At 44.7% G+C, this 27941-nt stretch overlaps 1 protein-coding gene across 1 annotated transcript in view; it reads left to right on the forward strand.

The window, feature by feature from the left end:
- Positions 1 to 27941, forward strand: part of camkmt (calmodulin-lysine N-methyltransferase) — a 192493-nt gene that overhangs the window by 122793 nt on the left and 41759 nt on the right. Inside the window, exon 8 of the mRNA XM_041859027.2 lies at positions 7333 to 7407. Coding sequence (XP_041714961.2) covers positions 7333 to 7407 — 75 coding nt within the window. The remainder of the gene's footprint in view (positions 1 to 7332; positions 7408 to 27941) is intronic.

Below are 27941 nucleotides of genomic sequence, written 5' to 3' on the forward strand. Positions count from 1 at the left end.
AATTATGGTGGAAAATAAGTATTTGGTCACCTACAAACAAGCACGATTTCTGGATCTCACAGACCTGTAACTTCTTCTTTAAGAGACTCCTCTGTCCTCCACTCGTCACCTGTATTAATGGCACCTGTTTGAACTTGTTATCAGTATAAAAGACACCTGTCCACAACCTCAAACAGTCATACTCCAAACTCCACTATGGCCAAGACCAAAGAGCTGTCAAAGGACACCAGAAACAAAATTGTAGACCTGCACCAGGCTGGGAAGACTGAATCTGCAATAGGTAAGCAGCTTGGTTTGAAGAAATCAACTGTGGGAGCAATTATTAGGAAATGGAAGACATACAAGACCACTGATAATCTCCCTCGATCTGGGGCTCCATGTAAGATCTCACCCCGTGGGGTCAAAATGATCACAAGAACGGTGAGCAAAAATCCCAGAACCACACGGGGGGACCTAGTGAATGACCTGCAGAGAGCTGGGACCAAAGTAACAAAGCCTACCATCAGTAACACACTACGCCGCCAGGGACCCAAATCCTGCAGTGCCAGACGTGTCCCCCTGCTTAAGCCAGTACATGTCCAGGCCCGTCTGAAGTTTGCTAGAGTGCATTTGGATGATCCAGAAGAGGATTGGGAGAATGTCATATGGTCAGATGAAACCAAAATAGAACTTTTTGGTAAAAACTAAACTCGTCGTGTTTGGAGGACAAAGAATGCTGAGTTGCATCCAAAGAACACCATACCTACTGTGAAGCATGGGGGTGGAAACATCATGCTTTGGGGCTGTTTTTCTGCAAAGGGACCAGGACGACTGATCCGTGTAAAGGAAAGAATGAATGGGGCCATGTATCGTGAGATTTTGAGTGAAAACCTCCTTCCATCAGCAAGGGCATTGAAGATGAAACGTGGCTGGGTCTTTCAGCATGACAATGACCCCAAACACACCGCCCGGGCAACGAAGGAGTGGCTTCGTAAGAAGCATTTCAAGGTCCTGGAGTGGCCTAGCCAGTCTCCAGATCTCAACCCCGTAGAAAATCTTTGGAGGGAGTTGAAAGTCTGTGTTGCCCAGCGACAGCCCCAAAACATCACTGCTCTAGAGGAGATCTGCATGGAGGAATGGGCCAAAATACCAGCAACAGAGTGTTAAAACCTTGTGAAGACTTACAGAAAACGTTTGACCTGTGTCATTGCCAACAAAGGGTATATAACAAAGTATTGAGAAACTTTTGTTATTGACCAAATACTTATTTTCCACCATAATTTGCAAATAAATTCATTAAAAATCCTACAATGTGATTTTCTAGAAATTCTTTTCTCATTTTGTCTGTCATAGTTGACGTGTACCTATGATGAAAATTACTGGCCTCTCTCATCTTTTTAAGTGGGAGAACTTGCACAATTGGTGGCTGACTAAATACTTTTTTCCCCCACTGTATATACAGTACCAGTCAAAAGTTTGTACACACCTACTCATTCAAGGGTTTTTCTTTATTTTTACTATTTTTTACATTGTAGAATAATAGTGAAGACATCAAACTATGAAATAACACATATGGAATCATGTAGTAACCAAAGTGTTAACCAAATCAAAATATATTTATATTTGAGATTCTTCAAATAGCCACCCTTTGCCTTGATGACAGCTTTGCACACTCTTGTCATTCTCTCAACCAGATTCACCTGGAATGCTTTTCCAACAGTCTTGAAGGAGTTCCCACACTTGTTGGCTGCTTTTCCTTCACTCTGCCATCCTGCTCATCCCAAACCATCTCAATTGGGTTGAGGTTGGGTGATTGTGGAGGCCAGGTCATCTGATGCAGCACTCCATCACTCTCCTTCTTGGTAAAATAGCCCTTACACAGCCTGGAGGTGTGTTGGGTCATTGTCCTGTTGAAAAACAAATGATAGTCCCACTAAGCCCAAACCAGATGGGATGGCGTATCGCTGCAGAATGCTGTGGTAGCCATGCTGGTTAAGTGTGCCTTGAATTCTAAATAAATTACAAACAGTGTCACCAGCAAAGCACCCCCACACCATAACATCTCCTCCTCCATGCTTTACGGTGGGAACTACACATATAGAGATCATCCATTCACCCACAGGCGTCTCACAAAGATGGACTCCAGACTAAAGGACACATTTCCACATTTTGCTCGTGTTTCTTGGCCCAAGCAGGTCTCTTCTTCTTGTTGGTGTCCTTTAGTAGTGGTGTCTTTGTATCAATTCGACCATGAAGGACTGATTCACACAGTCCCCTCTGAACAGTTGATGTTGAGATGTGTCTGTTACTTGAACTCTGTGAAGCATTTATTTGGGCTGCAATTTCTGAGGCTGGTAACTGTAATGAACTTATCCTCTGCAGCAGAGGTAACTCTGGGTCTTCCATTCCTGTGGCTGTCCTCATGAGAGCCATTTTCATCATAGCGCATGATGGTTTTTGCGACTGCACTTGAAGAAACTTTCAAAGTTCTTGAAATGTTCAGTATTGACTGACCTTCATGTCTTAAAGTAATGATGGACTGTCGTTTCTCTTTGCTTATTTGAGCTGTTCTTGCCATAATATGGACTTGGTATTTTACCAAATAGGGCTATCTTCTGTATACCCCCCCTACCTTGTCACAACACAACTGATTGGCTCAAATGCATTAAGAAATTAACTTTTAAGAAGGCACATCTGTTTTTTGAAACGCATTCCAGGTGACTACCTCATGAAGCTGGTTGAGAGAATGCCAAGAGTGTGCAAAGCTGTCATCAAGGCAAAGGGTGGCTATTTGAAGAATCTCAAATATAAAATAAATGTTGATTTGTTTAACACTTTTTTGGTTACTACATGATTCCATATGTGTTATTTCATAGTTTTGATGTCTTCACTATTAATCTACAATTTACAATTTTTTGAAAATAAAGAAAAACCCTTGAATGAGTAGGTGTGTCCAAACTTTTGACTGGTGGGGAGAACAAGTATTTGATACACTGCCGATTTTGCAGGTTTTCCTACTGACAAAACATGTAGAGGTCTGTCATTTTTATCATAGGTACACTTCAACTGTGAGAGACGGAATCTAAAACAAAAATCCAGAAAATCACATTGTATGATTTTTAAGTAATTAATTTGCATTTTATTGCATGACATAAGTATTTGATACATCAGAAAAGCAGAACTTAATATTTGGTACAGAAACCTTTGTTTGCAATTACAGAGATCATACGTTTCCTGTAGATCTTGACCAGGTTTGCACACACTGCAGCAGGGATTTTGGCCCACTCCTCCATACAGACCTCCAGATCCTTCAGGTTTCGGGGCTGTCGCTGTGCAATACGGACTTTCAGCTCCCTCCAAAGATGTTCTATTGGGTTCAGGTCTGGAGACTGGCTAGGCCACTCCAGGACCTTGAGATGCTTCTTACGGAGCCACTCCTTAGTTGCCCTGGCTGTGTGTTTCGGGTCGTTGTCATGCTAGAAGACCCAGCCACGACCCATCTTCAATGCTCTTACTGAGGGAAGGAGGTTGTTAGCCAAGATCTCGCGATACATGGCCCCATCCATCCTCCCCTCAATACGGTGCAGTCGTCCTGTCCCCTTTGCAGAAAAGCATCCTCAAAGAATGATGTTTCCACCTCCATGCTTCACGGTTGGGATGGTGTTCTTGGGGTTGTACTCATCCTTCTTCTTCCTCCAAACACGGCGAGTGGAGTTTAGACCAAAAAGCTCTATTTTTGTCTCATCAGACCACATGACCTTCTCCCATTCCTCCATCCAGATGGTCATTGGCAAACTTCAGACGGGCCTGGACATGCGCTGGCTTGAGCAGGGGGACCTTGCGTGCGCTGCAGGATTTTAATCCATGACGGCGTAGTGTGTTACTAATGGTTTTCTTTGAGACTGTGGTCCCAGCTCTCTTCAGGTCATTGACCAGGTCCTGCCGTGTAGTTCTGGGCTGATCCCTCACCTTCCTCATGATCATTGATGCCCCACGAGGTGAGATCTTGCATGGAGGCCCAGACCGAGGGTGATTGACCGTCATCTTGAACTTCTTCAATTTTCTAATAATTGCGTCAACAGTTGTTGCCTTCTCACCAAGCTGCTTGCCTATTGTCCTGTAGCCCATCCCAGCTTTGTGCAGGTTATCCCTGATGTCCTTACACAGCTCTCTGGTCTTGGCCATTGTGGAGAGGTTGGAGTCTGTTTGATTGAGTGTGTGGACAGGTGTATTTTATACAGGTAACGAGTTCAAACAGGTGCAGTTAATACAGGTAATGAGTGGAGAACAGGAGGGCTTCTTAAAGAAAAACTAACAGGTCTGTGAGAGCCGGAATTCTTACTGGTTGGTAGGTGATCAAATACTTATGTCATGCAATAAAATGCAAATTAATTACTTAAAAATCATACAATGTGATTTTCTGGATTTTTGTTTTAGATTCCGTCTCTCACAGTTGAAGTGTACCTATGATAAATATTTCAGACCTCTACATGCTTTGTAAGTAGGAAAACCTGCAAAATTGGCAGTGTATCAAATACTTGTTCTCCCCACTGTATGTGTGTGTATATATATATATATATATATATATATATATATATATATATATTAACCTTTATTTAACTAGGCAAGTCAGTTAAGGACAAATTCTTATTTACAATGACGGCCTACACGGGCCAAACCCGGATGAAGCTGGGCCAATATTCATCTAATCAGCTCCATATTTTTATGTAGAATGCAACAAATGTTAATGCATCATGTATCAAATACTTGTTCTCCCCACTGTAGAATTATATATATATATATATAGAATTATATATATATATATATATATATACTGAACAAAAATATAAACGCAACATGCAACAATATCAATGATTTTACTGAGTTACAGTTCATATAAGGAAATCAGTCAATTGAAATCAATTCATTAGGCCCTAATCTATGGATTTCACATGACTGGGCAGGGGCGCAGCCATGCATGGGCCTGAGAGGGCATAGGCCCACCCACTTGGGAGCCAGGACCACCCACTGGGGAGGCAGGCCCAACCAATCAGAATGAGTTTTTCCCCACAAAAGAGCTTTATTTATTACAGACAGAAATACTCCTCAGCTTCATCAACTGTTCGGGTGGCTGGTCTCAGACGATCCCGCAGGTGAAGAAGCCGGATGTCGAGGTCCTGGGCTGGCGTGGTTACACATGATCTGCGGTTGTGAGGCCGGTTGGACGTACTGCCAAATTCTCTAAAATGACGTTGGAGGTGGCTTATGGTAGAGAAATGATCATTAAATTCTCTGGCAACAGCTCTGGTGGACATTCCTGCAGTCAGCATGCCAATTGCACACTCCCTCAAAACTTGAGACATCTGTTGTATTGTGTTATGTGACAAAACTGCACATTTTAGAGTGGCCTTTTATTGTCCCCAGCAGGAGAAATGTTCACTAACAGGGATGTAAACACATTTGTGCACAAAATTGAAGATACAGTGGGGAACAAAAGTATTTAGTCAGCCACCAATTGTGCAAGTTCTCCCACTTAAAAAGATGAGAGAGGCCTGACATTTTCATCATAGGTACACGTCAACTATGACAGACAAATTGAGAAAAAAAATCCAGAAAATCACATTGTAGGATTTTTAATGAATTTATTTGCAAATTATGGTGGAAAATAAGTATTTGGTCACCTACAAACAAGCAAGATTTCTGTCTCTCACAGACCTGTAACTTCTTCTTTAAGAGGCTCCTCTGTCCTCCACTCGTTACCTGTATTAATGGCACCTGTTTGAACTTGTTATCAGTATAAAAGACACCTGTCCACAACCTCAAACAGTCACACTCCAAACTCCACTATGGCCAAGACCAAAGAGCTGTCAAAGGACACCAGAAACAACATTGTAGACCTGCACCAGGCTGGGAAGACTGAATCTGCAATAGGTAAGCAGCTTGGTTTGAAGAAATCAACTGTGGGAGCAATTATTAGGAAATGGAAGACATACAAGACCACTGATAATCTCCCTCGATCTGGGGCTCCACGCAAGATCTCACCCCGTGGGGTCAAAATGATCACAAGAACGGTGAGCAAAAATCCCAGAACCACACGGGGGGGACCTAGTGAATGACCTGCAGAGAGCTGGGACCAAAGTAACAAAGCCTACCATCAGTAACACACTACGCCGCCAGGGACTCAAATCCTGCAGTGCCAGATGTGTCCCCCTGCTTAAGCCAGTACATGTCCAGGCCCGTCTGAAGTTTGCTAGAGTGCATTTGGATGATCCAGAAGAGGATTGGGAGAATGTCATATGGTCAGATGAAACCAAAATAGAACTTTTTGGTAAAAACTCAACTCGTCGTGTTTGGAGGACAAAGAATGCTGAGTTGCATCCAAAGAACACCATACCTACTGTGAAGCATGGGGGTGGAAACATCATGATTTGGGGCTGTTTTTCTGCAAAGGGACCAGGATGACTGATCCGTGTAAAGGAAAGAATGAATGGGGCCATGTATCGTGAGATTTTGAGTGAAAACCTCCTTCCATCAGCAAGGGCATTGAAGATGAAACGTGGCTGGGTCTTTCAGCATGACAATGATCCCAAACACACCGCCCGGGCAACGAAGGAGTGGCTTCGTAAGAAGCATTTCAAGGTCCTGGAGTGGCCTAGCCAGTCTCCAGATCTCAACCCCATAGAAAATCTTTGGAGGGAGTTGAAAGTCCGTGTTGCCCAGCGACAGCCCCAAAACATCACTGCTCTAGAGGAGATCTGCATGGAGGAATGGGCCAAAATACCAGCAACAGTGTATGAAAACCTTGTGAAGACTTACAGAAAACGTTTGACCTGTGTCATTGCCAACAAAGGGTATATAACAAAGTATTGAGAAACGTTTGTTATTGACCAAATACTTATTTTCCACCATAATTTGCAAATAAATTCATTAAAATCCTACAATGTGATTTTCTGGAGAAAAAAATTCTCATTTTGTCTGTCATAGTTGACGTGTACCTATGATGAAAATTACAGGCCTCTCTCATCTTTTTAAGTGGGAGAACTTGCACAATTGGTGGCTGACTAAATACTTTTTCCCCCCACTGTAAATAATATTTTTGTGTGCATGGAAATTTTCTGGGATCTTTTATTTCAGCTCATGAAATATGGGACCAACACTTTACATGTTACATTTATATTTTTGTTCAGTATATATCTATTTATTTTTTTATTCTCTTTAAAAAAAAACTTTTATTAGTTATACTATTTTGATATTGATTACTGCACTGTTGGGTAGTGCTTGCAAGTTAAGCATTTCACTGTACTTGTGCATGTGACAATAAAACTTGAACTTGAACTTCTACCCATCCTGCAGGGTGATGAGGTGGGACTGTGAGACAGATGTTACAGCGTTGGAGGGACACTTTGACATCGTTATGTGCGCCGACTGGTAGGTACAACCGCCAATGACCCCTGACGCCCCTGGCTAGTTGCAAGCAGGCTCTTGGCTGGGCACCTCACAAAGTTCACAACTTCCCCCCTACACACACACACACACATGCATACTGTACATACATACAGACGTACACACACACACCTTGGTGGCAGCCTGATGTGGCCACTTTAATATTTCTGCTCCTGTGACAGTTATCAGATGGGCTCCATCAGACAGCACCTCTCCCCGGGTTATTTCCCCTAGGTTGACTACGAGAGACATTTCCATTTTGACAAAATTGCCTATTTTTCATGCTTGGCGTCCCAGCAAATGGATGACTTAGGCAAATTGCAAATAATTACGCCTTGGTGAAAAAGAGAGAGGGACGAGGAGAGAGTGAAAGACAGAGAGAGAATGAAAGAGAGTGGAGGAATAAAAAGGAGCAACACAAACATCTCAATTATCTCCAGCTCCTCAACATAGATCAGTGCTGATCAGGAAATTAAGAGCTCTCCCTTTCTCTCTCTCTGTTTTTCTCCCTCGCTCTCCTCTCATCATCTCATCTCAGTCCTCTGTTTCCTATCTATTTCTGTGTGTTTGTTTTTCCCTCTCCTCTGTCTCTCCTGCTCTCTATCCATCCAGTTGATGTCAACTTCTTTGGGGTCAGCTTTTTGTAGAGCCCAAAACGTCACCTTGTGGTGTCTCACTTTGTTTAGTTATACAGACTTGGATTCAAATATATTCAATATTTTCAAATATATGAAATGTGCTTTATGGCCTTGAGATATCTTTATCCAACAGACCTCTAGATCAGGGAAGGGACTATCTGGAATTCCTTTTGTACAGCCCCCCCCCCCATGGGTCTGCTTGCGCAGTGTTCCTCAACCCACTCAATGTAAGGAGCTCTGAGTTGAGACACGCTATGCTATAGCTAACTCAAGTGTAAATGTAGCTGTGAATAATCCAGAAAAGAGGAGATACTCTAATGACAGGTATCCTGTTATAGAGATTCTTCCTGGTTCTAATGACAGGGATCCTATGATAAAGACTCTTCCTGGTTCTAATGACAGGGATCCTATGATAAAGACTCTTCCTGGTTCTAATGACAGGGATCCTATGATAAAGACTCTTCCTGGTTCTAATGACAGGGATCCTATGATAAAGACTCTTCCTTGTTCTTACACCTCACTTCTAGTCTCCATCATCAATCTACACAATCTGTCTGCCACTCACGCAGAGTAGTACTAGCTAGAAATCCCTCCAAAGTGTCTGAAACGCTTGACCTGTGCCCACCCAGGAAGGGAACATGGCTCTCAGCCCGTCTCATTTCTATGATACGTTTATGACCTCCCAGATAAGTGGAGCATTAGGAAAGTTAGCATTATTCTAATGTCACACAGATTTCAGGTAATGGGCAGGTGAAATGAACATTGTTACACAGGGAGGGAAGCTGTACAGGGTGGGTAATAGGGGATACTCTGTGTGTGTGTGTGTGTGTGTGTGTGTGTGTGTGTGTGTGTGTGTGTGTGTGTGTGTGTGTGTGTCTGTCTGTGTGCGTGCGTGCGTGCCTCTGATGTGTTGATGCATTATTTTATCATGCGTGTGTTTGCATGAGTGTGTGTATGTCAGTGTGTGAGTGTGTGTTTGTGAGTGCATCATTGTGTAAGAGTGTGTGTCTGCCTGGTGTGGAGGTGGCCGTTTCGACTGTTGCTCTGTGCGCCGGGCGACCGGTGTGTAATTGCCGTCGTCATGAAAGAGAGTGATGGCTGAGCGATTAACGAGCGGAGCGCGGCAGGCTGACGATCACCTGCGAAAAGGTCAACAGCCACACTTCTCCTCCAATTAATTATAGTCTTTCAGACAATGGAGCTGCAGCAGAGAGCCCACTGACTGCTGGAGGAGAGAACAGACCTCTCACATACACATATACTGTACACACAAGTATACACACAGTCATACACGCACGTACACACACTTATGCACACAAGCACACACACTCGCTTGAACGCAGACAATCACACATTCACACATACATGGAGAGTGGACGCTGACTGAGGAGAGAGACATGCACAGACATAGACACACATGGCAACATACTGCACACATTTACAGCAGAAAGAATGTCACTGCAGAAGGTATGTGGTGTTTGGTGGAGCTCGTGACTTAAGAGGTTGACATAAAATTGGCTTTCTGGATTGTTCATTAAAGAGAGGGAATGATCATGAAAAAGTATTTAAGTATCTGTAGCCAAACATTGTCTTTATGGTGCATAGAATGAGACACATGCTCACACAGACAACATATGTGAGGAGGTGTGTTTGAGCATGTGTGTGTGTGGCTCTGTAGAAGAAGAAAATTATCACACACACACACACACACACACACACTGGTGTGGTGCTGAGATGGGATTCCTGCAGAGACATAGTGGGAGGTGGAGGAGGCTCTGTGTGTGTGTCTGCTTGGCGACTAGGACACTGGCACGTCTGCTGGCTCCTCTAAGCTGCCCATGTGTGGGCATGAAGATAAAGCCCTTTGTGTGTTCACCATTGCTCGGTCTGTGTGTGTGTCACCATTGTGTATTTTATAGTCACACACATAGTCCCTTTTGTATTCTTTTTGAATCTCTGTTCTCCCTGATATCCTCATTTCTATCCAATACTGATAATTGACTTTGTTATATACATCCACCTGTGAGTAAGCCATGTGTACGTGTTTGTGTGTCTGTATCGATGCGTGCATGTGAACATGCATGTGTATGTGTGCAGGGGGTGGGGTGGGGGGGCTTATATTTTAGAAATCCCTTTCATTTCACAAAAAGCATTGCATCAGCCGCAGCCACAGAAGAATTAGTGATATGCAATAAACAAATAACACAATGCAACATCGGTAAAAAAAAGCCTGGCCCAAAAAAGGGAGGGTTTTTACTCTAATCGTCAGTAGCGTCAATCATCTGATTAGAGTAAGCAGCTAAGCAACACCCTATGATTTTCCACTAGTCATTTAGTAAATGCCTTCCTCTCACTGTGTCCTATGGGTCAATGGATCCTTCAGGTTTCACTGTACAGATGAAGTTAATGCTGCCAAGATTAGAGCAGGTTTAGTGCGGAAGTCGGGTCAGAGCCACAGTCCCCTGCCCACACACACACACACACACACACACACACACACACTGAGACACACCTCAAGCCTGGTCAAATTACGCACACCACAGTGTAACCCTCCTAGATTATCAGCAGTGAGTTTAGTCCCTGACCGAGAATATCTAAATCACTCACATTCGCTTCTCACACCATCCCAAAATAACCCAGACTACATCCTCAACTGCTCACTGCACGTGCACACACACCCATATTCCGGTCCACCCATTCCTGCTCTGTTGTTGTTCTCACCATGTCATCCTATTTGGCCCCCGGGGGGATAAGAGATGGGTCTGGGTTAATATACTTCTGTAATGCACTACTTCACTGCTATTTATAGAGCCTTACTAAATGGCCTTGTTTTTTTTGGAGCGCCGGAGCGTCTTGGAGTGCCGGGAGAATACCTAGGACAGGACAGGACACCCTTGTATCTAATCCAAAGAGGTTTTGGTGAGGTGTCCAAAACACACTGGATATACTGTAGTGCCCCATAGGGAGACAGATGAGAAGTATTGAGAGTATTATCCAGTCAGTGTGTGATATAGAAATAGAATCCCTAGTAATTATAATTCCATGGTTCCTTTCCTACCATGGTAAGAGAGGGGATGTGTTCCAATAGGCCCAAATTACTTCCTCTTCACGTCTCCTTTTCTCCACGGCGACTGATAGGTAAAAGCACTAAATGCCTTTTCATAAATCAGGTCCTCTGAGCTAAGTGATCAGGAAGGAAAGAGGACAGAGAGAGGATGCTATTAAAGAGTATTAGTAGACATTACAGATGTGGGATTTTAATTTGAGCAGTTTCTCACAGCAGGAAAATAATCCTGCAACAACAGGAAATGTGAATTAATGTCCCGAGAATTAGAATTAACTGACATTTTGTAGGGGTTCTTTCGATTTTTTGTTAGGGCAACAACAGGGTGATCAAATTAAGATCCTACACCTGTAGATGTCATACGTACACGTATATGTCATTTGCTACATGTACACTTTACTTGACTAGTCTAAGAGAATATTGGATTGTATGTTGTGTTTATAAAAATATATATATATATATATATATATATATATATATATATATATATACACAGTGAGGGAAAAAAGTATTTGATCCCCTGCTGATTTTGTACGTTTGCCCACTGACAATGAAATTATCAGTCTATAATTTTAATGGTAGGTTTATTTGAACAGTGAGAGACAGAATAACAACAAAAAAATCCAGAAAAACGCATGTCAAAAATGTTATAAATTGATTTGCATTTTTAATGAGGGAAATAAGTATTTGACCCCCTCTCAATCAGAAAGATTTCTGTCTCCCAGGTGTCTTTTATACAGGTAACAAGCTGAGATTAGGAGCACACTCTTAAAGGGAGTGCTCCTAATCTCAGCTTGTTACCTGTATAAAAGACACCTATCCACAGAAGCAATCAATCAATCAGATTCCAAACTCTCCACCATGGCCAAGACCAAAGAGCTCTCCAAGAATGTCAGGGACACGATTGTAGACCTACACAAGGCTGGAATGGGCTACAAGACCATCGCCTGAAGTTTGCCAATGAACATCTGAATGATTCAGAGGAGAACTGGGTGAAAGTGTTGTGGTCAGATGAGACCAAAATTGAGCTCTTTGGCATCAACTCAACTCGCCGTGTTTGGAGGAGGAGGAATGCTGCTGCCTATGACCCCAAGAACACCATCCCCACCGTCAAACATGGAGGTGGAAACATTATGCTTTGGGGGTGTTTTTCTGCTAAGGGGACAAGACAACTTCACCGCATCAAAGGGACAATGGACGGGGCCATGTACCGTCAAATATTGGGTGAGAACCTCCTTCCCTCAGCCAGGGCATTGAAAATGGGTCGTGGATGGGTGTTCCAGCATGACAATGACCCAAAACACACGGCTAAGGCAACAAAGGAATGGCTCAAGAAGAAGCACATTAAGGTCCTGGAGTGGCCTAGCCAGTCTCCAGACCTTAATCTCATAGAAAATCTGTGGATGGAGCTGAAGGTTCGAGTTGCCAAACGTCAGGCTCGAAACCTTAATTACTTGGAGAAGATCTGCAAAGAGGAGTGGGACAAAATCCCTCCTGAAATGTGTGCAAACCTGGTGGCCAACTACAAGAAAAGTTTTTGCCACCAAAGGGTTTTGCCACCAAGTACTAAGTCATGTTTTGCAGAAGGGTCAAAAAATGTTTTCCCTCATTAAAATGCAAATCAATTTATAACATTTTTGACATGCGTATTTCTTGATTTTGTTGTTGTTATTCTGTCTCTCACTGTTCAAATAAACCTACCATTAAAATTATAGAATGATCATGTCTTTGTCAGTGGGCAAACGTACAAAATCAGCAGGGGATCAAATACTTTTTTCCCTCACTGTGTATATATACAGTGAGGGAAAAAAGTATTTGATCCCCTGCTGATTTTGTACGTTTGCCCACTGACAAAGAAATGATCAGTCTATAATTGTAATGGTAGGTTTATTTGAACAGTGAGAGACAGAATAACAACAAAAACATCCAGAAAAACGCATGACAAAAATTTTATAAATTGATTTGCATTTTAATGAGGGAAATAAGTATTTGACCCCCTCTCAATCAGAAAGATTTCTGGCTCCCAGGTGCCTTTTACACAGGTAATGAGATGAGATTAGGAGCACACTCTTAAAGGGAGTGCTCCTAATCTCAGCTTGTTACCTGTATAAAAGACACCTGTCCACAGAAGCAATCAATCAATCAGATTCCAAACTCTCCACCATGGCCAAGACCAAAGAGCTCTCCAATGATGTCAGGGACAAGATTGTAGACCTACACAAGTCTGGAATGGGCTACAAGACCATTGCCAAGCAGCTTGGTGAGAAGGTGACAATAGTTGGTGCGATTATTCGCAAATGGAAGAAACACAAAATAACTGTCGATCTCCCTCGGCCTGGGGCTCCATGTAAGATCTCACCTCGTGGAGTTGCAATTATCATGAGAACGGTGAGGAATCAGCCCAGAACTACACGGGAGGATCTTGTCAATGATCTCAAGGCAGCTGGGACCATAGTCACGAAGAAAACAATTGGTAACACACTACACCGTGAAGGACTGAAATCCTGCAGCGCCCGCAAGGTACCCCTGCTCAAGAAAGCACATATACATGCCCGTCTGAAGTTTGCCAATGAACATCTGAATGATTCAGAGGACAACTGGGTGAAAATGTTGTGGTCAGATAAGACCAAAATTGAGCTCTTTGGCATCAACTCAACTCGCCGTGTTTGGAGGAGGAGGAATGCTGCCTATGACCCCAAGAGTACCATCCCCACCGTCAAACATGGAGGTGGAAACATTATGCTTTTGGGTTGTTTTTCTGCTTAGGGGACAGGACAACTTCACCGCATCAAAGGGAAGATGGACAGGGCCATGTACCGTCAAATCTTGGGTGAGAACCTCCTTCCCTCAGCCAGTGCATTGAAAAATGGTCATGGATGGGTATTCCAGCATGACAATGACCCAAAACACACGGCCAAGGCAACAAAGGAGTGGCTCATGAGGAAGCACATTAAGGTCCTGGAGTGGCCTAGCCTGTCTCCAGACCTTAATCCCATAGAAAATCTGTGAAGGGAGCTGAAGGTTTGAGTTGCCAAACATCAGGCTCAAAACCTTAATGACTTGGAGAAGATCTACAAAGAGGAGTGGGACAAAATCCCTCCTGAGATGTGTGCAAACCTGGTGGCCAACTACAAGAAACGTCTGACCTCTGTGATTGCCAACAAGGGTTTTTCCACCAAGTACTAAGTAATGTTTTGCAGAGGGGTCAAATACTTATTTAGCTCATTAAAATGCAAATCAATTTATAACATTTTTGACATGCGTTTTTCTGGATTTTTTTGTTGTTATTCTGTCTCTCACTGTTCAAATATACCTGCCATTATAATGATAGACTGATCATGTCTTTGTCAGTGGGCAAACATACAAAATCAGCAGGGGATCAAACACTTTTTTCCCTCACTGTATATATATATATATATACAGTGCATTCGGAAAGTATTCAGACCACTTGACTTTTTCCACATTTTGTTACGTTTCAGCCTTATTCTAAAATTGATTTTTCTCATCAATCTACACCCAATACCCCATAATGACAAAACAAAAATAGGTTTTTAGACATTTCTGCACTTATTTACACCTATCCTCCCAGCCGGCTCGGTCCTCCCCTCCTGCTCCGTGGCTTGACGATTCATTGCGAGCTCATAGAACAGGGCTCCGGGCAGTCGAGCGGAAATGGAGGAAAACTAGACTCCCTGCGGACCTGTCATCTTTCCACTCCCTCCTCTCTACATTCTCTTCCTCCATTTCTGCTGCTAAAGCCACTTTCTACCACTCTAAATTTCAAGCCTCTGCCTCTAACCCTAGGAAGCTCTTTGCCACCTTCTCCTCCCTGCTGAATCCTCCTCCTCCTCCCCCTCCCTCCTCCCTCTCTGTGGATGACTTCGTCAACCATTTTGAAAAGAAGGTTGACGACATCCGATCCTCATTTATTAAGTCAAATGACACCGCTGGTCCTGCTCACACTGCCCTACCCTATGCTTTGACTTCTTTCTCCCCTCTCTCTCTCCAGATGAAATCTTGCGACTTGTGATGGCCGGCCGCCCAACAACCTGCCCGCTTGACCCTATCCCCTCCTCTCTTCTCCAGACCATTTCCGGAGACCTTCTCCCTTACCTCACATCGCTCATCAACTCATCCTTGTCCGCTGGCTATGTCCCTTGCATCTTCAAGAGAGCGAGAGTTGCACCCCTCCTCAAAAAACCTACACTCGATCCCTCCGATGTCAACAACTACAGACCAGTATCCCTTCTTTCTTTTCTCTCCAAAACTCTTGAGCGTGCCGTCTATAGCCAACTATCCTGCTATCTATCTCAGAATGACCTTCTTGATCCAAACCAGTCAGGTTTCAAGACTGGTCATTCAACTGAGACTGCTCTTCTCTGTGTCACGGAGGCTCTCCGCACTGCTAAAGCTAACTCTCTCTCCTCTACGCTCATCCTTCTAGACCTATCTGCTGCCTTTGATACTGTGAACCATCAGATCCTCCTCTCCACCCTCTCCGAGTTGGACATCTCCGGCGCGGCTCACTCTTGGATTGCGTCCTACCTGACAGGTCGCTCCTACCAGGTGGCGTGGCGAGAATCTGTCTCCGCACCACGTGCTCTCACCACTGGTGTCCCCCAGGGCTCAGTTCTAGGCCCTCTCCTATTCTCTCTATACACCAAGTCACTTGGCTCTGTCGTATCCTCACATGGTCTCTCCTATCATTGCTACGCAGACGACACACAATTCATCTTCTCCTTTCCCCTTCTGATAACCAGGTGGCGAATCGCATCTCTGCATGTCTGGCAGACATATCAGTGCGGATGTCGGATCACCACCTCAAGCTGAACCTCGGCAAGACGGAGCTGCTCTTCCTCCCGGGGAAGGACTGCCCGCTCCATGATCTCGCCATCACGGTTGACAACTCTATTGTGTCCTCCTCCCAGAGTGCAAAGAACCTTGGCGTGACCCTGGACAACACCTTGTCGTTCTCCGCTAACATCAAAGCGGTGACCCGATCCTGTAGGTTCATGCTCTACAACAGGGGTGTTAAACGTACGGCCCGCGGGCCGGATCAGGCCCGCAAACGGGTTTAATCCGGCCCGCGAGATGATTTAAAAATAAAAATAAAAATAAAAAAAGTTTTTTTTTTTTTTTTTGTAAGTATAAAAATGCGCTGCAATTTTTCAATAAAATAAACTGCTGTTCCAATTGCGTCCACTGGATGGCGCAATAGCAATTGTGTTAAGCAAGCAAACTGTTTATACCGGGGCAGAGCAAGTAGGTCAAGCACGTGCAGCCAATGAGCTACTTTGTTTTGCCCGCGATATTTATTACGGCTTCTACTTTTAACATTATGTGCTTTGGCACCCTCATTGCCCCAATATGTCTCTGTCAAAAAAGAGAAAAGTGGACGCAGAGTGCAGAGTGTTCCAAGAAAAATGGTCATCCTATTTAATCACGGAATTGAATGGGAAAGCTGTATGTTTGGTGTGTTCAGAGCATGTTGCAGTGCTGAAAGAATATAACCTTCGTCGCCACTATGTGAGTCTTCATGCCGACAAATATGACAACTTTCAAGGACAGCGGAGATGAGAGAAGGTGAATGAACTGTTGGCGGGTCTGAAGAAACAGCAGTCTGTGTTTACTCACAGCCGAGACATCAGTGACGCTGCAGTGAAAGCTAGCTACCTCATTGCTAATGAAATCGCAGTGGCTTCAAAACCATTTAGTGAGGGTGAATTTGTAAAAACATGCATGATGAAGGCAGCGGAGATTGTATGCCCTGAAAAGCGGCAGGCTTTTGCAAATATCAGCCTGACAAGAAACACAGTTGCAGACAGGATTTCCGATCTTTCAGTGGATTTGGACAGCCAGTTGAAGCAAAAAGTAAAGTCATTTATTGCGTTTTTGGGTTGCAATTGATGAAAGCACGGACATTACAGATGTTGCACAACTGGCCATTTTTTCATCCGCGGAGTTGATGACACATTGACCGTCACCGAGGAGTTCGTGGAGTTGGTGCCGATGACAGATACAACGACAGCAGCTGATATTTTTACCGCACTCGTCGGCACGCTGGACAGGGTCGGAGTGGACTGGTCCCGCGCTTTCAGCCTGGCTACAGATGGTGCGCCCTCAATGATCGGGAAAAAAGCAGGCGTTGTGACAAAGTTCAGAGAGAAAGTGCAATCTGCAAATGGAGGACGTGATTTTTGACTTTTCACTGTATTTTGCACCAGGAGGCTTTGTGTTGCAAGTCATTAAAGATGGATAACGTCATGAAGGTGGTCATCCAAACTGTTAATTTCATCCGATCCAGAAGCCTGAATCACCGTCAGTTTGACAGCCTTCTCAGAGAGAAAGACCACATCTATGGCCTGCCATACCACACTGAGGTAAGATGGTTAAGCCGAGGTGCTGTGCTGAGGCGTTTCTTTGATTTACGAGAAGAAATTGAACAGTTCATGGAAGAAAAGGGCAAACCAGTGTTAGAATTTCATTCCGCAGAATGGATGCCGGACCTTGCATTTATGGTGGATGTTACAGAGCACCTGAATAACTTGAACAAACAGCTGCAAGGGCGCAACAAAGTTGTCACGCAGTATTATGACAGCATACGTTTTTTCAAGTTGAAGCTGTCATTGTGGGAGACGCAACTTGCCGGTGGTGATGCAGCTCACTTCCCCTGTCTGAAAAATGTGTGCGCGACCCAACATGTGGCAGACATGAAGCGGTTCAAAGATAAAATAACTGGACTGTTACGGGAGTTTGAGCAACGCTTTCAGATTTATGTTTATATGTTTTTATGTTGATATGCTATTGTTTTTAATTGATTTTATTTTATTTGTATATTTAACCTATTCTTGACTCTGTGGTTCTTGCACTTGTTTGGGGAACAGGATTTCATTATTTTTATCTACATTTCTGCCTGAGAAATGACACCCTGATATAGTTCTGTGATCTGTGATATACTTCTGTGAATCACTGAGGCATTGTGTGTTTGTGTGTTCTTTGTCCTCAGAACTTTCAAATAACTTGAGGTGTTTTATGATTAATAGTGATGTTGTGCTTTTGGACACTGTCCTCAGGCTCCAGCTTTATGTTTATATGTTTTTATGTTGATGTGCTATTGTTTTTAATTGATTTTATTTTATTTGTATATTTAACCTATTCTTGACTCTGTGGTTCTTGCACTTGTTTGGGGAACAGGATTTCATTATTTTTATCTACATTTCTGCCTGAGAAATGACACCCTGATATAGTTCTGTGATCTGTGAAACAGTTCTGTTAATCACTGAGGCATTGTGTGTTTGTGTGTTCTTTTTCTTTAGAATTTTCAAATAAACTTGACGTGTTTTATGATTAATAGTTATGTTGTGCTTGTACTATTTTGGACACACTGTCCTCAGGCTCCAGCTTTATGTTGTATGTTGATCGTATTAAAACAAAGAAAACAATCTGAAGTTGTTGTTTTTAAGTTATATATACCATGATTTTTCCGGTCCGGCCCACTTGGGAATAGATTTTCCTCCATGTGGCCCCTGAGCTAAAATGAGTTTGACACCCCTGCTCTACAACATTCGCAGAGTACGACCCTACCTTACACAGGAAGCGGCACAGGTCCTAATCCAGGCACTGCTTTGGCATCCCAATGGTGGAACAAACTCCCTCACGACGCCAGGACAGCAGAGTCACTGACCACCTTCCGGAGACACTTTAAACCCTACCTCTTTAAGGAATACCTGGGATAGTATAAAAGTAATCCTTCTACCCCCCAAAAAAATGTATAATACATAAATAAATAAAATAAATATATATATATATATATATATATATATAAAACAAATTAAAATTAAAAATATGGATATATGGATGAGAGTGTCTGCTAAATGACGTAAATGTAAATGTACATGTAAATTTACATTAAGTATTCAGAGCCTTTGCTATGATACTTGAAATTTAGCTCAGGTGCATCCTGTTTCCATTGATCATCCTTGAGATGTTACTACAACTTGATTGGAGTCCACCTGTGGTAAATTCAATTGATTGGACATGATTTGGAAAGGCACACACCTGTCTATATAAGGTCCCACAGTTGACAGTGCATGTCAGAGCAAAAACCAAGCCATGAGGTCGAAGTAATTGTCTGTAGAGCTCCGAGACAGGATTGTGTCAAGGCACAGATCTGGGGAAGGGTACCAAAAAATGTCTGCAGCATTGAAGGTCCCCAAGAACACAGTGGCCTCCATCATTCTTAAATGGAAGAAGTTTGGAACCACAAAGACGCTTCCTAGAGCTGGCCGCCCGGCCAAACTGAGCAATCGGGGGAGAAGGGCCTTGGTCAGGGAGGTGACCAAAAACCTGATGGTCACTCTGACAGAGCTCCAGAGTTCCTCTGTGGAGATGGGAGAATCTTCCAGAAGGACAACCATCTCTGTAGCACTCCCCCAATCAGGCCTTTATGGTAGAGTGGCCAGACGGAAGCAACTCCTCAGTAAAAGGCACATGACAGCCTGCTTGGAGTTTGCCAAAAGGCACCTAAAGGACTCTCAGACCATGAGAAACAAGATTCTCTGGTCTGAGGAAACCAAGATTGAACTCTTCGGCCTGAATGCCAAGTGTCATGTCTGGAGTAAACCTGGCACCATCCCTACGGTGAAGCATGGTGGTGGCAACATCATGCTGTGGGGATGTTTTTCAGCGGCAGGGACTGAGAGACTGGTCAGGATTGAGGGAAAGATGAATGGAGCAAAGTACAGAGTGATCCTTGATGAAAACCTGCTCCAAGGCGCTCAGGACCTCAGACTGGGGCGAAGATTCACCTTCCAACAGGACAACGACCCTAAGCACACAGCCAAGACAACGCAGGAGTGGCTTCAGGACAAGTCTCTGAATGTCCTTGAGTGGCCCAGCCAGAGTCCGTACTTGAACCCGATCGAACATCTCTGGAAAGACCTGAAAATAGCTGTGCAGCAACACTCCCCATCCAACCTGACAGAGATTGAGAGGATCTGCAGAGAAGAATGGGAGAAACTCCCCAAATACAGATGTGCCAAGCTTGTAGCGTCATACCCAAGAAGACTTGAGGCTGTAATTGCTGCCTAAGGTGTTTCAACAAAGTACTGAGTAAAGGGTCTGAATACTTATGTAAATATGATATTTAAGTTTTGTGTCCTTACAATGGATTTGTGAAGTGTATTTTTTTCACAAAAGAAACCTATTTTTGTTTTGTCATTATGGGGTATTGTGTGTAGATTGATGATGGGGGGAAAAAATAATTTAATCAATTTTAGAATAAGGCTGTAACGTAAAGAAAATGGGAAAAAGTCAAGGGGTCTGAATACTTTCCGAATGCACTGAACAAAAAATATAAACGCAATTGAGTTAAAGTTCAAATGAGGAAATCAGTCAATTGAAATAAATTCAATTGGCCCTTAACGATGGATTTCACATGATTGGGAATACAGATATGCATCTGTTGGTCAGAGATACCTTAAACAAATGTGCCTCACAATGGCCCTCAGGAGCTTGTCACAGTATTTTGGGGCATTCAAGTTGCCATCGATAAAATGCAATTGTGTTCATTGTCTGTAGCTTATGCCTGCCCAAACCATAACCCCACCGTCACCATGGGGCACTCTGTTCACAACGTTGACATCAGCAAACTGCTCGCCCACACGTCGCCATACACATGGTCTGCGGTTGTGAGGCCGGTTGGACGTACTGCCAAATTCTCTAAAACGACTTTGGAGGCGGCTTTATGTAGAGAAATGAACATTCAATTCTCTAGCAACAGCTCTGGTGGAAATTCCTGCAGTCAGCATGCCAATTGCATGCTCCCTCAAAACTTGAGACATCTGTGGTATTGTGTTGTGTGACGAATCTGCACATTTTAGAGTGGCCTTTTATTGTCCCCAGCACAAGGCGCACCTGTGTAATGATGATGCTGTTTAATCAGCTTCTTGATATGCCACACCTGTCAGGTGGATGGATTATCTTGGCAAAGGAGAAATGCTCACTAACAGGGATGTAAACAAATTTGTGCAAAACATTTGTGAGAAATAAGCTATTTGTGTGTATGGAACATTTCTGGGATCTTTTATTTCAGCTCATGAAACACTTTACATGTTGCGTTTATATTTTTGTTAATATACTGTATAGTACTCTACATGACCAAAAGTATGTGGACACCTGATCATCGAACATCTCATTCCAAAATGATGGGCATTATGTGGAGTTGGTCCCTCCGTTGCTGATATAACAGCCTCCACTCTTCTGCGAAGGCTTTCCACTAGATGTTGGAACAATGCTGCGGGGACTTGCTTCCATTCAGCCACAAGAGCATTAGTGAGGTAGGGCACTGATGTTGGACAATGAGGCCTGGCTCACAGTCGGCATTCCAATTCATCCCAAAGGTGTTCGATGGGGTTGAGGTCAGGGCTCTGTGCAGGCCAGTCAAGTTGTTCCACACTATCTCGACAAACCATTTCTGTATGGACCTCGCTTTGTGCACGGGGGCATTGTCATGCTTAAACAGGAAAGGGCCTTCCCCAAACTGTTGCCACAAAAGCACAGTATCGTCTAGCATGTCATTTTATGCTGTTAAGATTTCCCTTCACTGGAACTAAGGGGCCTAGCCCGAACCATGAAAACAGCCCCAGACCATTATTCCTCCTCCACCAAACTTTACAGTTGTCACTATGTATTGGGGCAGGTAGCGTTCTCCTGGCATCTGCCAAACTGAGATTAGCCCATCGGACTGCCAGATGGTGAAGTGTGATTCATCACTCCAGAGAAAGCGTTTCCACTGCTCCAGAGTCCAATGGCGGCGAGCTTTACACCACTCCAGCCGACACATGGCATTGCGCATGGTGATCTTAGGCTTTTATGTGGCTGCTCGGCCATAGAAATCCATTTTCATTTATTGTGCTGACGTTACTTCCAGAGGTAGTTTGAAACTCGGTAGTGAGTGTTGCAACCGAGGACAGACGACTTTTACACGCTTCAGCACTCGGCGGTCCCGTTTTGTGAGCTTGTGTGGCCTACCACTTCGCGGCTGAGCCGTTGTTGCTCCTAGACGTTTCCACTTCACAATAACAGCACTTACAGTTGACCGGGGAAGCAGGGGCAGAAATTTGACAAACTGACTTGTTGGAAAGGTGGCATCCTATGGCGGTGCCACGTTGAAGGTCACTGACCTCTTCAGTAAGGCCATTCTACTGCCAATGTTTGTCTATGGAGATCGCATGGCTGTGTGCTCGATTTTATACACCTGTCAGCAACGGGTGTGGCTGAAATAGCCGAATCCACTAATTTGAAGGGGTGTCCACATACTTTTGTATTTATAGTGTATATCAGATGACTTGTGGGTTAGGTTCTGATAGAGGGGAAGTAGTGGAAGTGTCTTGGAGCGTGCTTAGAGGAATGGGGTGCCCCGCTGACCAGGGGAAGGGGACAGAGAGAGGGGCAGAGACAGGGTAAACTGCCTACCCCTCCCCTTGCCTCCCCTCCCTAAGGCCCAACCTCCATTGTTCAGCAGTGACCCCACCCGCCCAAAACAGGGGGGGTCACCAGTTCACCACATAATGAACCTGATTTGAGGTCAGTGGTCACGACCCCAACTTATGTTAGACGATGTCATTTCTAAATTCATCTTCTTACTCACCACACACACAATCTGCTCCCGGTACAAAAGACCAGTCAATGGAAACATTATGTCATTGTGGTCAATATACTAGAAAGTGTTTTTACAAACTCAAACTTGTGTAACCTTCACATCTGTGTCCTTACAATGGATATGTGAAGTGACATTTCTTGTAAAGCAATTTTCTTGCAGTTCCTTCATAAATGAGTCTGAAACCATCTTAGATAAGTGCGGGAAGTGATTAGTGGAACAATGAGACTGAAAAAGGAAAACTAGAAGCTTTATCTCATCTGTGCTGTACAAAACAATACAAGGGCCTTATCATCACCCATCTGCATGAAATACCTATTCTCTACAGCGCCCTATCACCTACACATCACCAACTATACGAAAACCCTGTTCACTACATATCCTACCTCAGCACCCCACATAACACACTTAATATGTTGTGAAATCTGTTATGAATGTATTGTAATGTTTTTAATATGTATAACTGCCTTAATTTTGCTGGACCCCAGGAAGAATAGCTGCTGCCTTGGCAGCAGCTAATGGGGATCCATAATAAATACAAATACAAATAACACCCACATGGACTAAGGTCAGAGTTCACTCAGGAGGCTGGTGTGTTCCCATTGGAGGGAGCCAGTGATACCTCAGAGATAGCGTATTACTACTGTACTTTACTGTATCTCCTTCTGCTGGTACGACCTGCTTCCTGTTACCAGCACAGAGAGGGACTTTCTTTCTCCATAGATGGAGGTCAATGTATCCATCCACGTACAGTACATGTCCCCGAATGTACTCTCACTGTTTCCCAAAGCATTATTAATCCCATCACACTGAGGCTATGTGCCCACTGTGATGCACTGTCCTGCCCCCTGTTTTGTTTCTGTATTTCTGTTATTGTTTTATTCCAGTCTAGAGTTCTAAACCCAGGTCACAATGTTCTGTGTGTAGTAGGGACACAGTCAGGCCAGTCAGTCGGGTCAGTCATTCAGGCCATGCTGTGTACCGCTCCATTCCATCCCGCTCCGCTCCCCTCTGGTCCATCCCGCTCCGCACGGATTTCCTACAGAAGAGACAGATTTGCATAGGGAAGGTCACCCGCTAACGTGATTGGAAAGTTTCCCCCAGATTGCAGCGCTGCGAGCCAGTAGGGGCTTTGTGTTGGATTATGCTAGATCTGGGTTGTATTGTTGCATTTAGTCAAATTACTTAAGCACTCATTTGGGATAATATTGGTCCTGACAGAGGCTATTGTGATTAGAGTGACGGCTGCTTCGGGTGTGATTGGAGGGGGGAGGTTTAGGGGGGTGAGGGGGGTGAGTGAAGCCCAGCATGGTGCTGATCTGACGGTGAGTGCGTTACCAGGGTGATCACTGTGGGCAACGAGGCTTGCATGAACACAAGTCTGTTTCCTCTTCTCATCTCCTGCTCAATGACGCTCCTGTCACCCATCTCCCCAAAGAGAGGACAAACATGAGTGGCCACGTTAACACACACAGTCTCTGTCTGTCAAACTCACTCACTCTCACTCACATTTGAATACAATTACACTCCACTTCCTCCACTTTCTCACACAGGTTTAATCTCTTAAATCTTAATATCACCTTTATACTCCTTATATTCTCATCTGTATTTAAACTGTTTCTCTTAACTACTCCTACAAACAGGCAGGTACAGTATACTATCCCATCCCAACCACTCCACCTTAGTTTTGCCATTCCTGCTATCTCTTTCTAAATCTCTCATTCGGTTTCATCTAAAGTAGTTTTACATACATTGTACGAGTGTTCACTGAGTAATGACATATGATAGCTTGTTGAGTTCCCATAGACTTGCAAAACACTCCAACAATTATTCAAATGTCCTTCTCTCTGGCTTATCACTAGTGTTGTACAGGTTTATATCATGTCGCTGTTGAGGTTTGGGGATTATAATGATGGTTGTTACTTGTAAATTATGTTTGTATAATTTTCTAACGTTATCATATTTTATTTATGTAAATATACAGTGAGCTCCAAAGGTATTGGGACAGTGACATTTTTGGTTTTGTTTTGGCTCTGTACTCCAGCACTTTGGATTTGAAACGCCCCCCCTCTACAAGGTGTCGAAAGCGTTCCACAGGGATGCTGGTCAATGTTGACTCCAATGCTTCCCACTGTTGTGTCAAGTTGGCTGGATGTCTTTTGGGTGGTGGACCAAGTCCAAGGTACACAAAACGAACATACCTAACACGGAACAAGATCCCACAACCCACTAGTGCCAATAGGCTACCTAAGTATGGTCCTCAATCAGAGACAACGAGCTACAGCTGCCTCTGATTGGGAGCCACACCGGCCAACATAGATCTACACGATCTAGATCTAAACATAGAAAATGCAACAGAACATACCATACAGAAAATACACACCCTGACTCAACAAATACGAGTCCCCAGAGTCAGGGCGTGACAGTACCCCCAAAGGTGCGGACTCCGACCGCACAACATAAACATAACAGGGTAGGGGCCGGCTCAGGGCGTGACGACCACTTACTCCCCGCCTCCCTGTTGCGCCCCTGGTCTGGTCTGGACCTCGGCGCGCTGCTTCCCCTCGCCTTCCTCCCACGAAGTACCAAGCCCTGTCTGGACCCTGGTGTGGGAGACCCCGAACCTGGAGAGGGGCTGACGTCTGGACTGGAGCAGGAACGGGCCAGACCGGGCTGGCGACGCGCACCACTGGCTTGGTGCGGGGAGCAGGAATGGGCCGTACCGGACTGGCGACGCGCACCACTGGCCTGGTGCGGGGAGCAGGAACAGGCCGGGCCGGGCTGGTGACGCGCACCACTGGCTTGGTGCGAGGGGCAGGAATGGGCCGTACCGGACTGGCGACGCGCACCACTGGCCTGGTGCGGGGAGCAGGAACAGGCCGGGCCGGGCTGGCGACGCGCACCACTGGCTTGGTGCGAGGGGCAGGAACAGGCCGGACCGGGCTGGCGACGCGCACCACTGGCTTGGTGCGAGGGGCAGGAACAGGCCGGGCCGGGCTGGCGACGCTCACCACTGGCTTGGTGCGAGGGGCAGGAACAGGCCGGGCCAGGCTGGCGACGCGCACCACTGGCTTGGTGCGAGGGGCAGGAACAGGCCGGGCCGGGCTGGACACACGCACCACTGGCTTGGTGCGGGGAGCAGGAACGGGCCGGACCGGACTGGCGACACGCACCACTTCCTTGGTGGACTGGGTTCCTTTATATACCCCCGCTCCTTCTGCTGCCTAACCAGCTCCTCTCGCCGTGCCTACACTTTCCTTCTCCCTTTTAGCCTCCTGTAGCACCTCCCTTTGACCGAATAACTCCTGCTCCCTCTGAACCAATAGCCCCCGTAACATGGTGGCCTCCTCTCCTAACCTGCAGATCCGCCCTTTAACGGCCTCCTGCTGCCTCGTCGTCCACAACGTGTGCCCCCCAAACATTATTTCTTGGGGTTGCCTCTCGGGTCTCCGTCGTCGGCACTGTTGGCGCCGTTTCTCCTCTCCTACCTGGGCATCCTCCTTCATCGCCTTCCGGTAACGGACGGCCTCCTCCTCCGTAACCACACCGGCCAACATAGATCTACACGATCTAGATCTAAACATAGAAAATGCAACATAGAACATACCACACAGAAAATACACACCCTGACTCAACAAATACGAGTCCCCAGAGTCAGGGCGTGACAGTACCAAAGTCAGATTGCAGCTCTAACATAGCCTGGTCAACAGTTGGCACAATGGCATACATAACAGATACAGTCTGCATACAGATGAATATTATGGTTGTATTAAAGTAGTCTAACGTTTAGTATTTGGTCCCAAATTCCTAGCACGCAATGATTACATCAAGCTTGTGACATGCACTTGCTGTTTGTTTTGGTTGTGTTTCAGATTATTTTGTGCCCAATAGAAATGAACTGTAAAAAAATGTATTGTGTCATTTTGGAGTCACTTTTATTGTAAATATAAAGTATTCAGACCCCTTCCCTTTTTCCACATTTTGTTACGTTACAGCTTTATTCTAAACTGGATTAAATTGTTTATTTCCCTCATTAATCTACACACAATACCCCATAATGACAAAGTGAAAACAGGTTTTTAGAATTTTTTGCAAATGTATTAAAAATAAAAAACAGAAATACATTATTTACATAAGTATTCAGACCCTTTCCTATGAGACTCAAAATTGAGCTCAGGTGCATCCCGTTTCCATTGATCATCCTTGAGATGTTTCTACAACTTGATTGGAGTCCACCTGTGGTAAATGTAATTGATTGGACATGATTTGGAAAGGCACACACCTGTCTATATAAGGTCCCACAGTTGACAGTGCATGTCAGAGCAAAAACCAAGCCATAAGGACGAAGGAATTGTCCGTAGAGCTCCGAGATAGGATTGTGTCAAGGCACAGATCTGGGGAAGGGTACCAGAACATTTCTGCAGCATTGAAGATCCCTAAGAACACAGTGGCCTCCATCATTCTTAAATGGAAGGAGTTTGGAATCACCAAGACTCTTCCTAGAGCTCGCCACCTGGCCAAACTGAGCAATCGGGGGAGAAGGGCCTTGGTCAGGGAGGTGACCAAGAACCCGATTGTCACTCTGATAGAGCTCCAGAGTTCCTCTGTGGAGAAGGGAGAACCTTTCAGAAGGACAACCATCTCTGCAGCACTCCACCAATCAGGCCTTTATGGTAGAGTGGCCAGACAGAAGCCACTCCTCAGTAAAAGGCACATGACAGCCCACTTGGAGTTTGCCAAAAGGTACCTAAAGGACTCTCAGACCATGAGAAACAAGATTCTCTGGTCTGATGAAATCAAGGTTGAACTCTTTGGCCTGAATGCCAAGTGTCACGTCTGGAGTAAACCTGGCACCATCCCTACGGTGAAGCCTGTTTTTCAGCAGCAGGAACTGGGAGACTAGTCAGGATCGAGGGAAAGATGAACAGAGCAAAGTACAGAGAGATCCTTGATGAAAACCAGCTCCAGAGCGCTCAGGCCTCAGACTGGTGTGAAGGTTCACCTTCCAACAGGACAAGGACCCTAAGCACACAGCCAAGACAACGCAGGAGTGGCTTTGGGACAAGTCTCTGAATGTCCTTGAGTGGCCCAGCCAGAGCCCGGACTTGAACCCGATCGAACATCCCTGGAGAGACCTGAAAACAGCTGCTGTGCAGTG

Source organism: Coregonus clupeaformis, chromosome 31 (genome assembly GCF_020615455.1).
Source record: "Coregonus clupeaformis isolate EN_2021a chromosome 31, ASM2061545v1, whole genome shotgun sequence".
Classification (NCBI taxonomy): domain Eukaryota; kingdom Metazoa; phylum Chordata; class Actinopteri; order Salmoniformes; family Salmonidae; genus Coregonus; species Coregonus clupeaformis.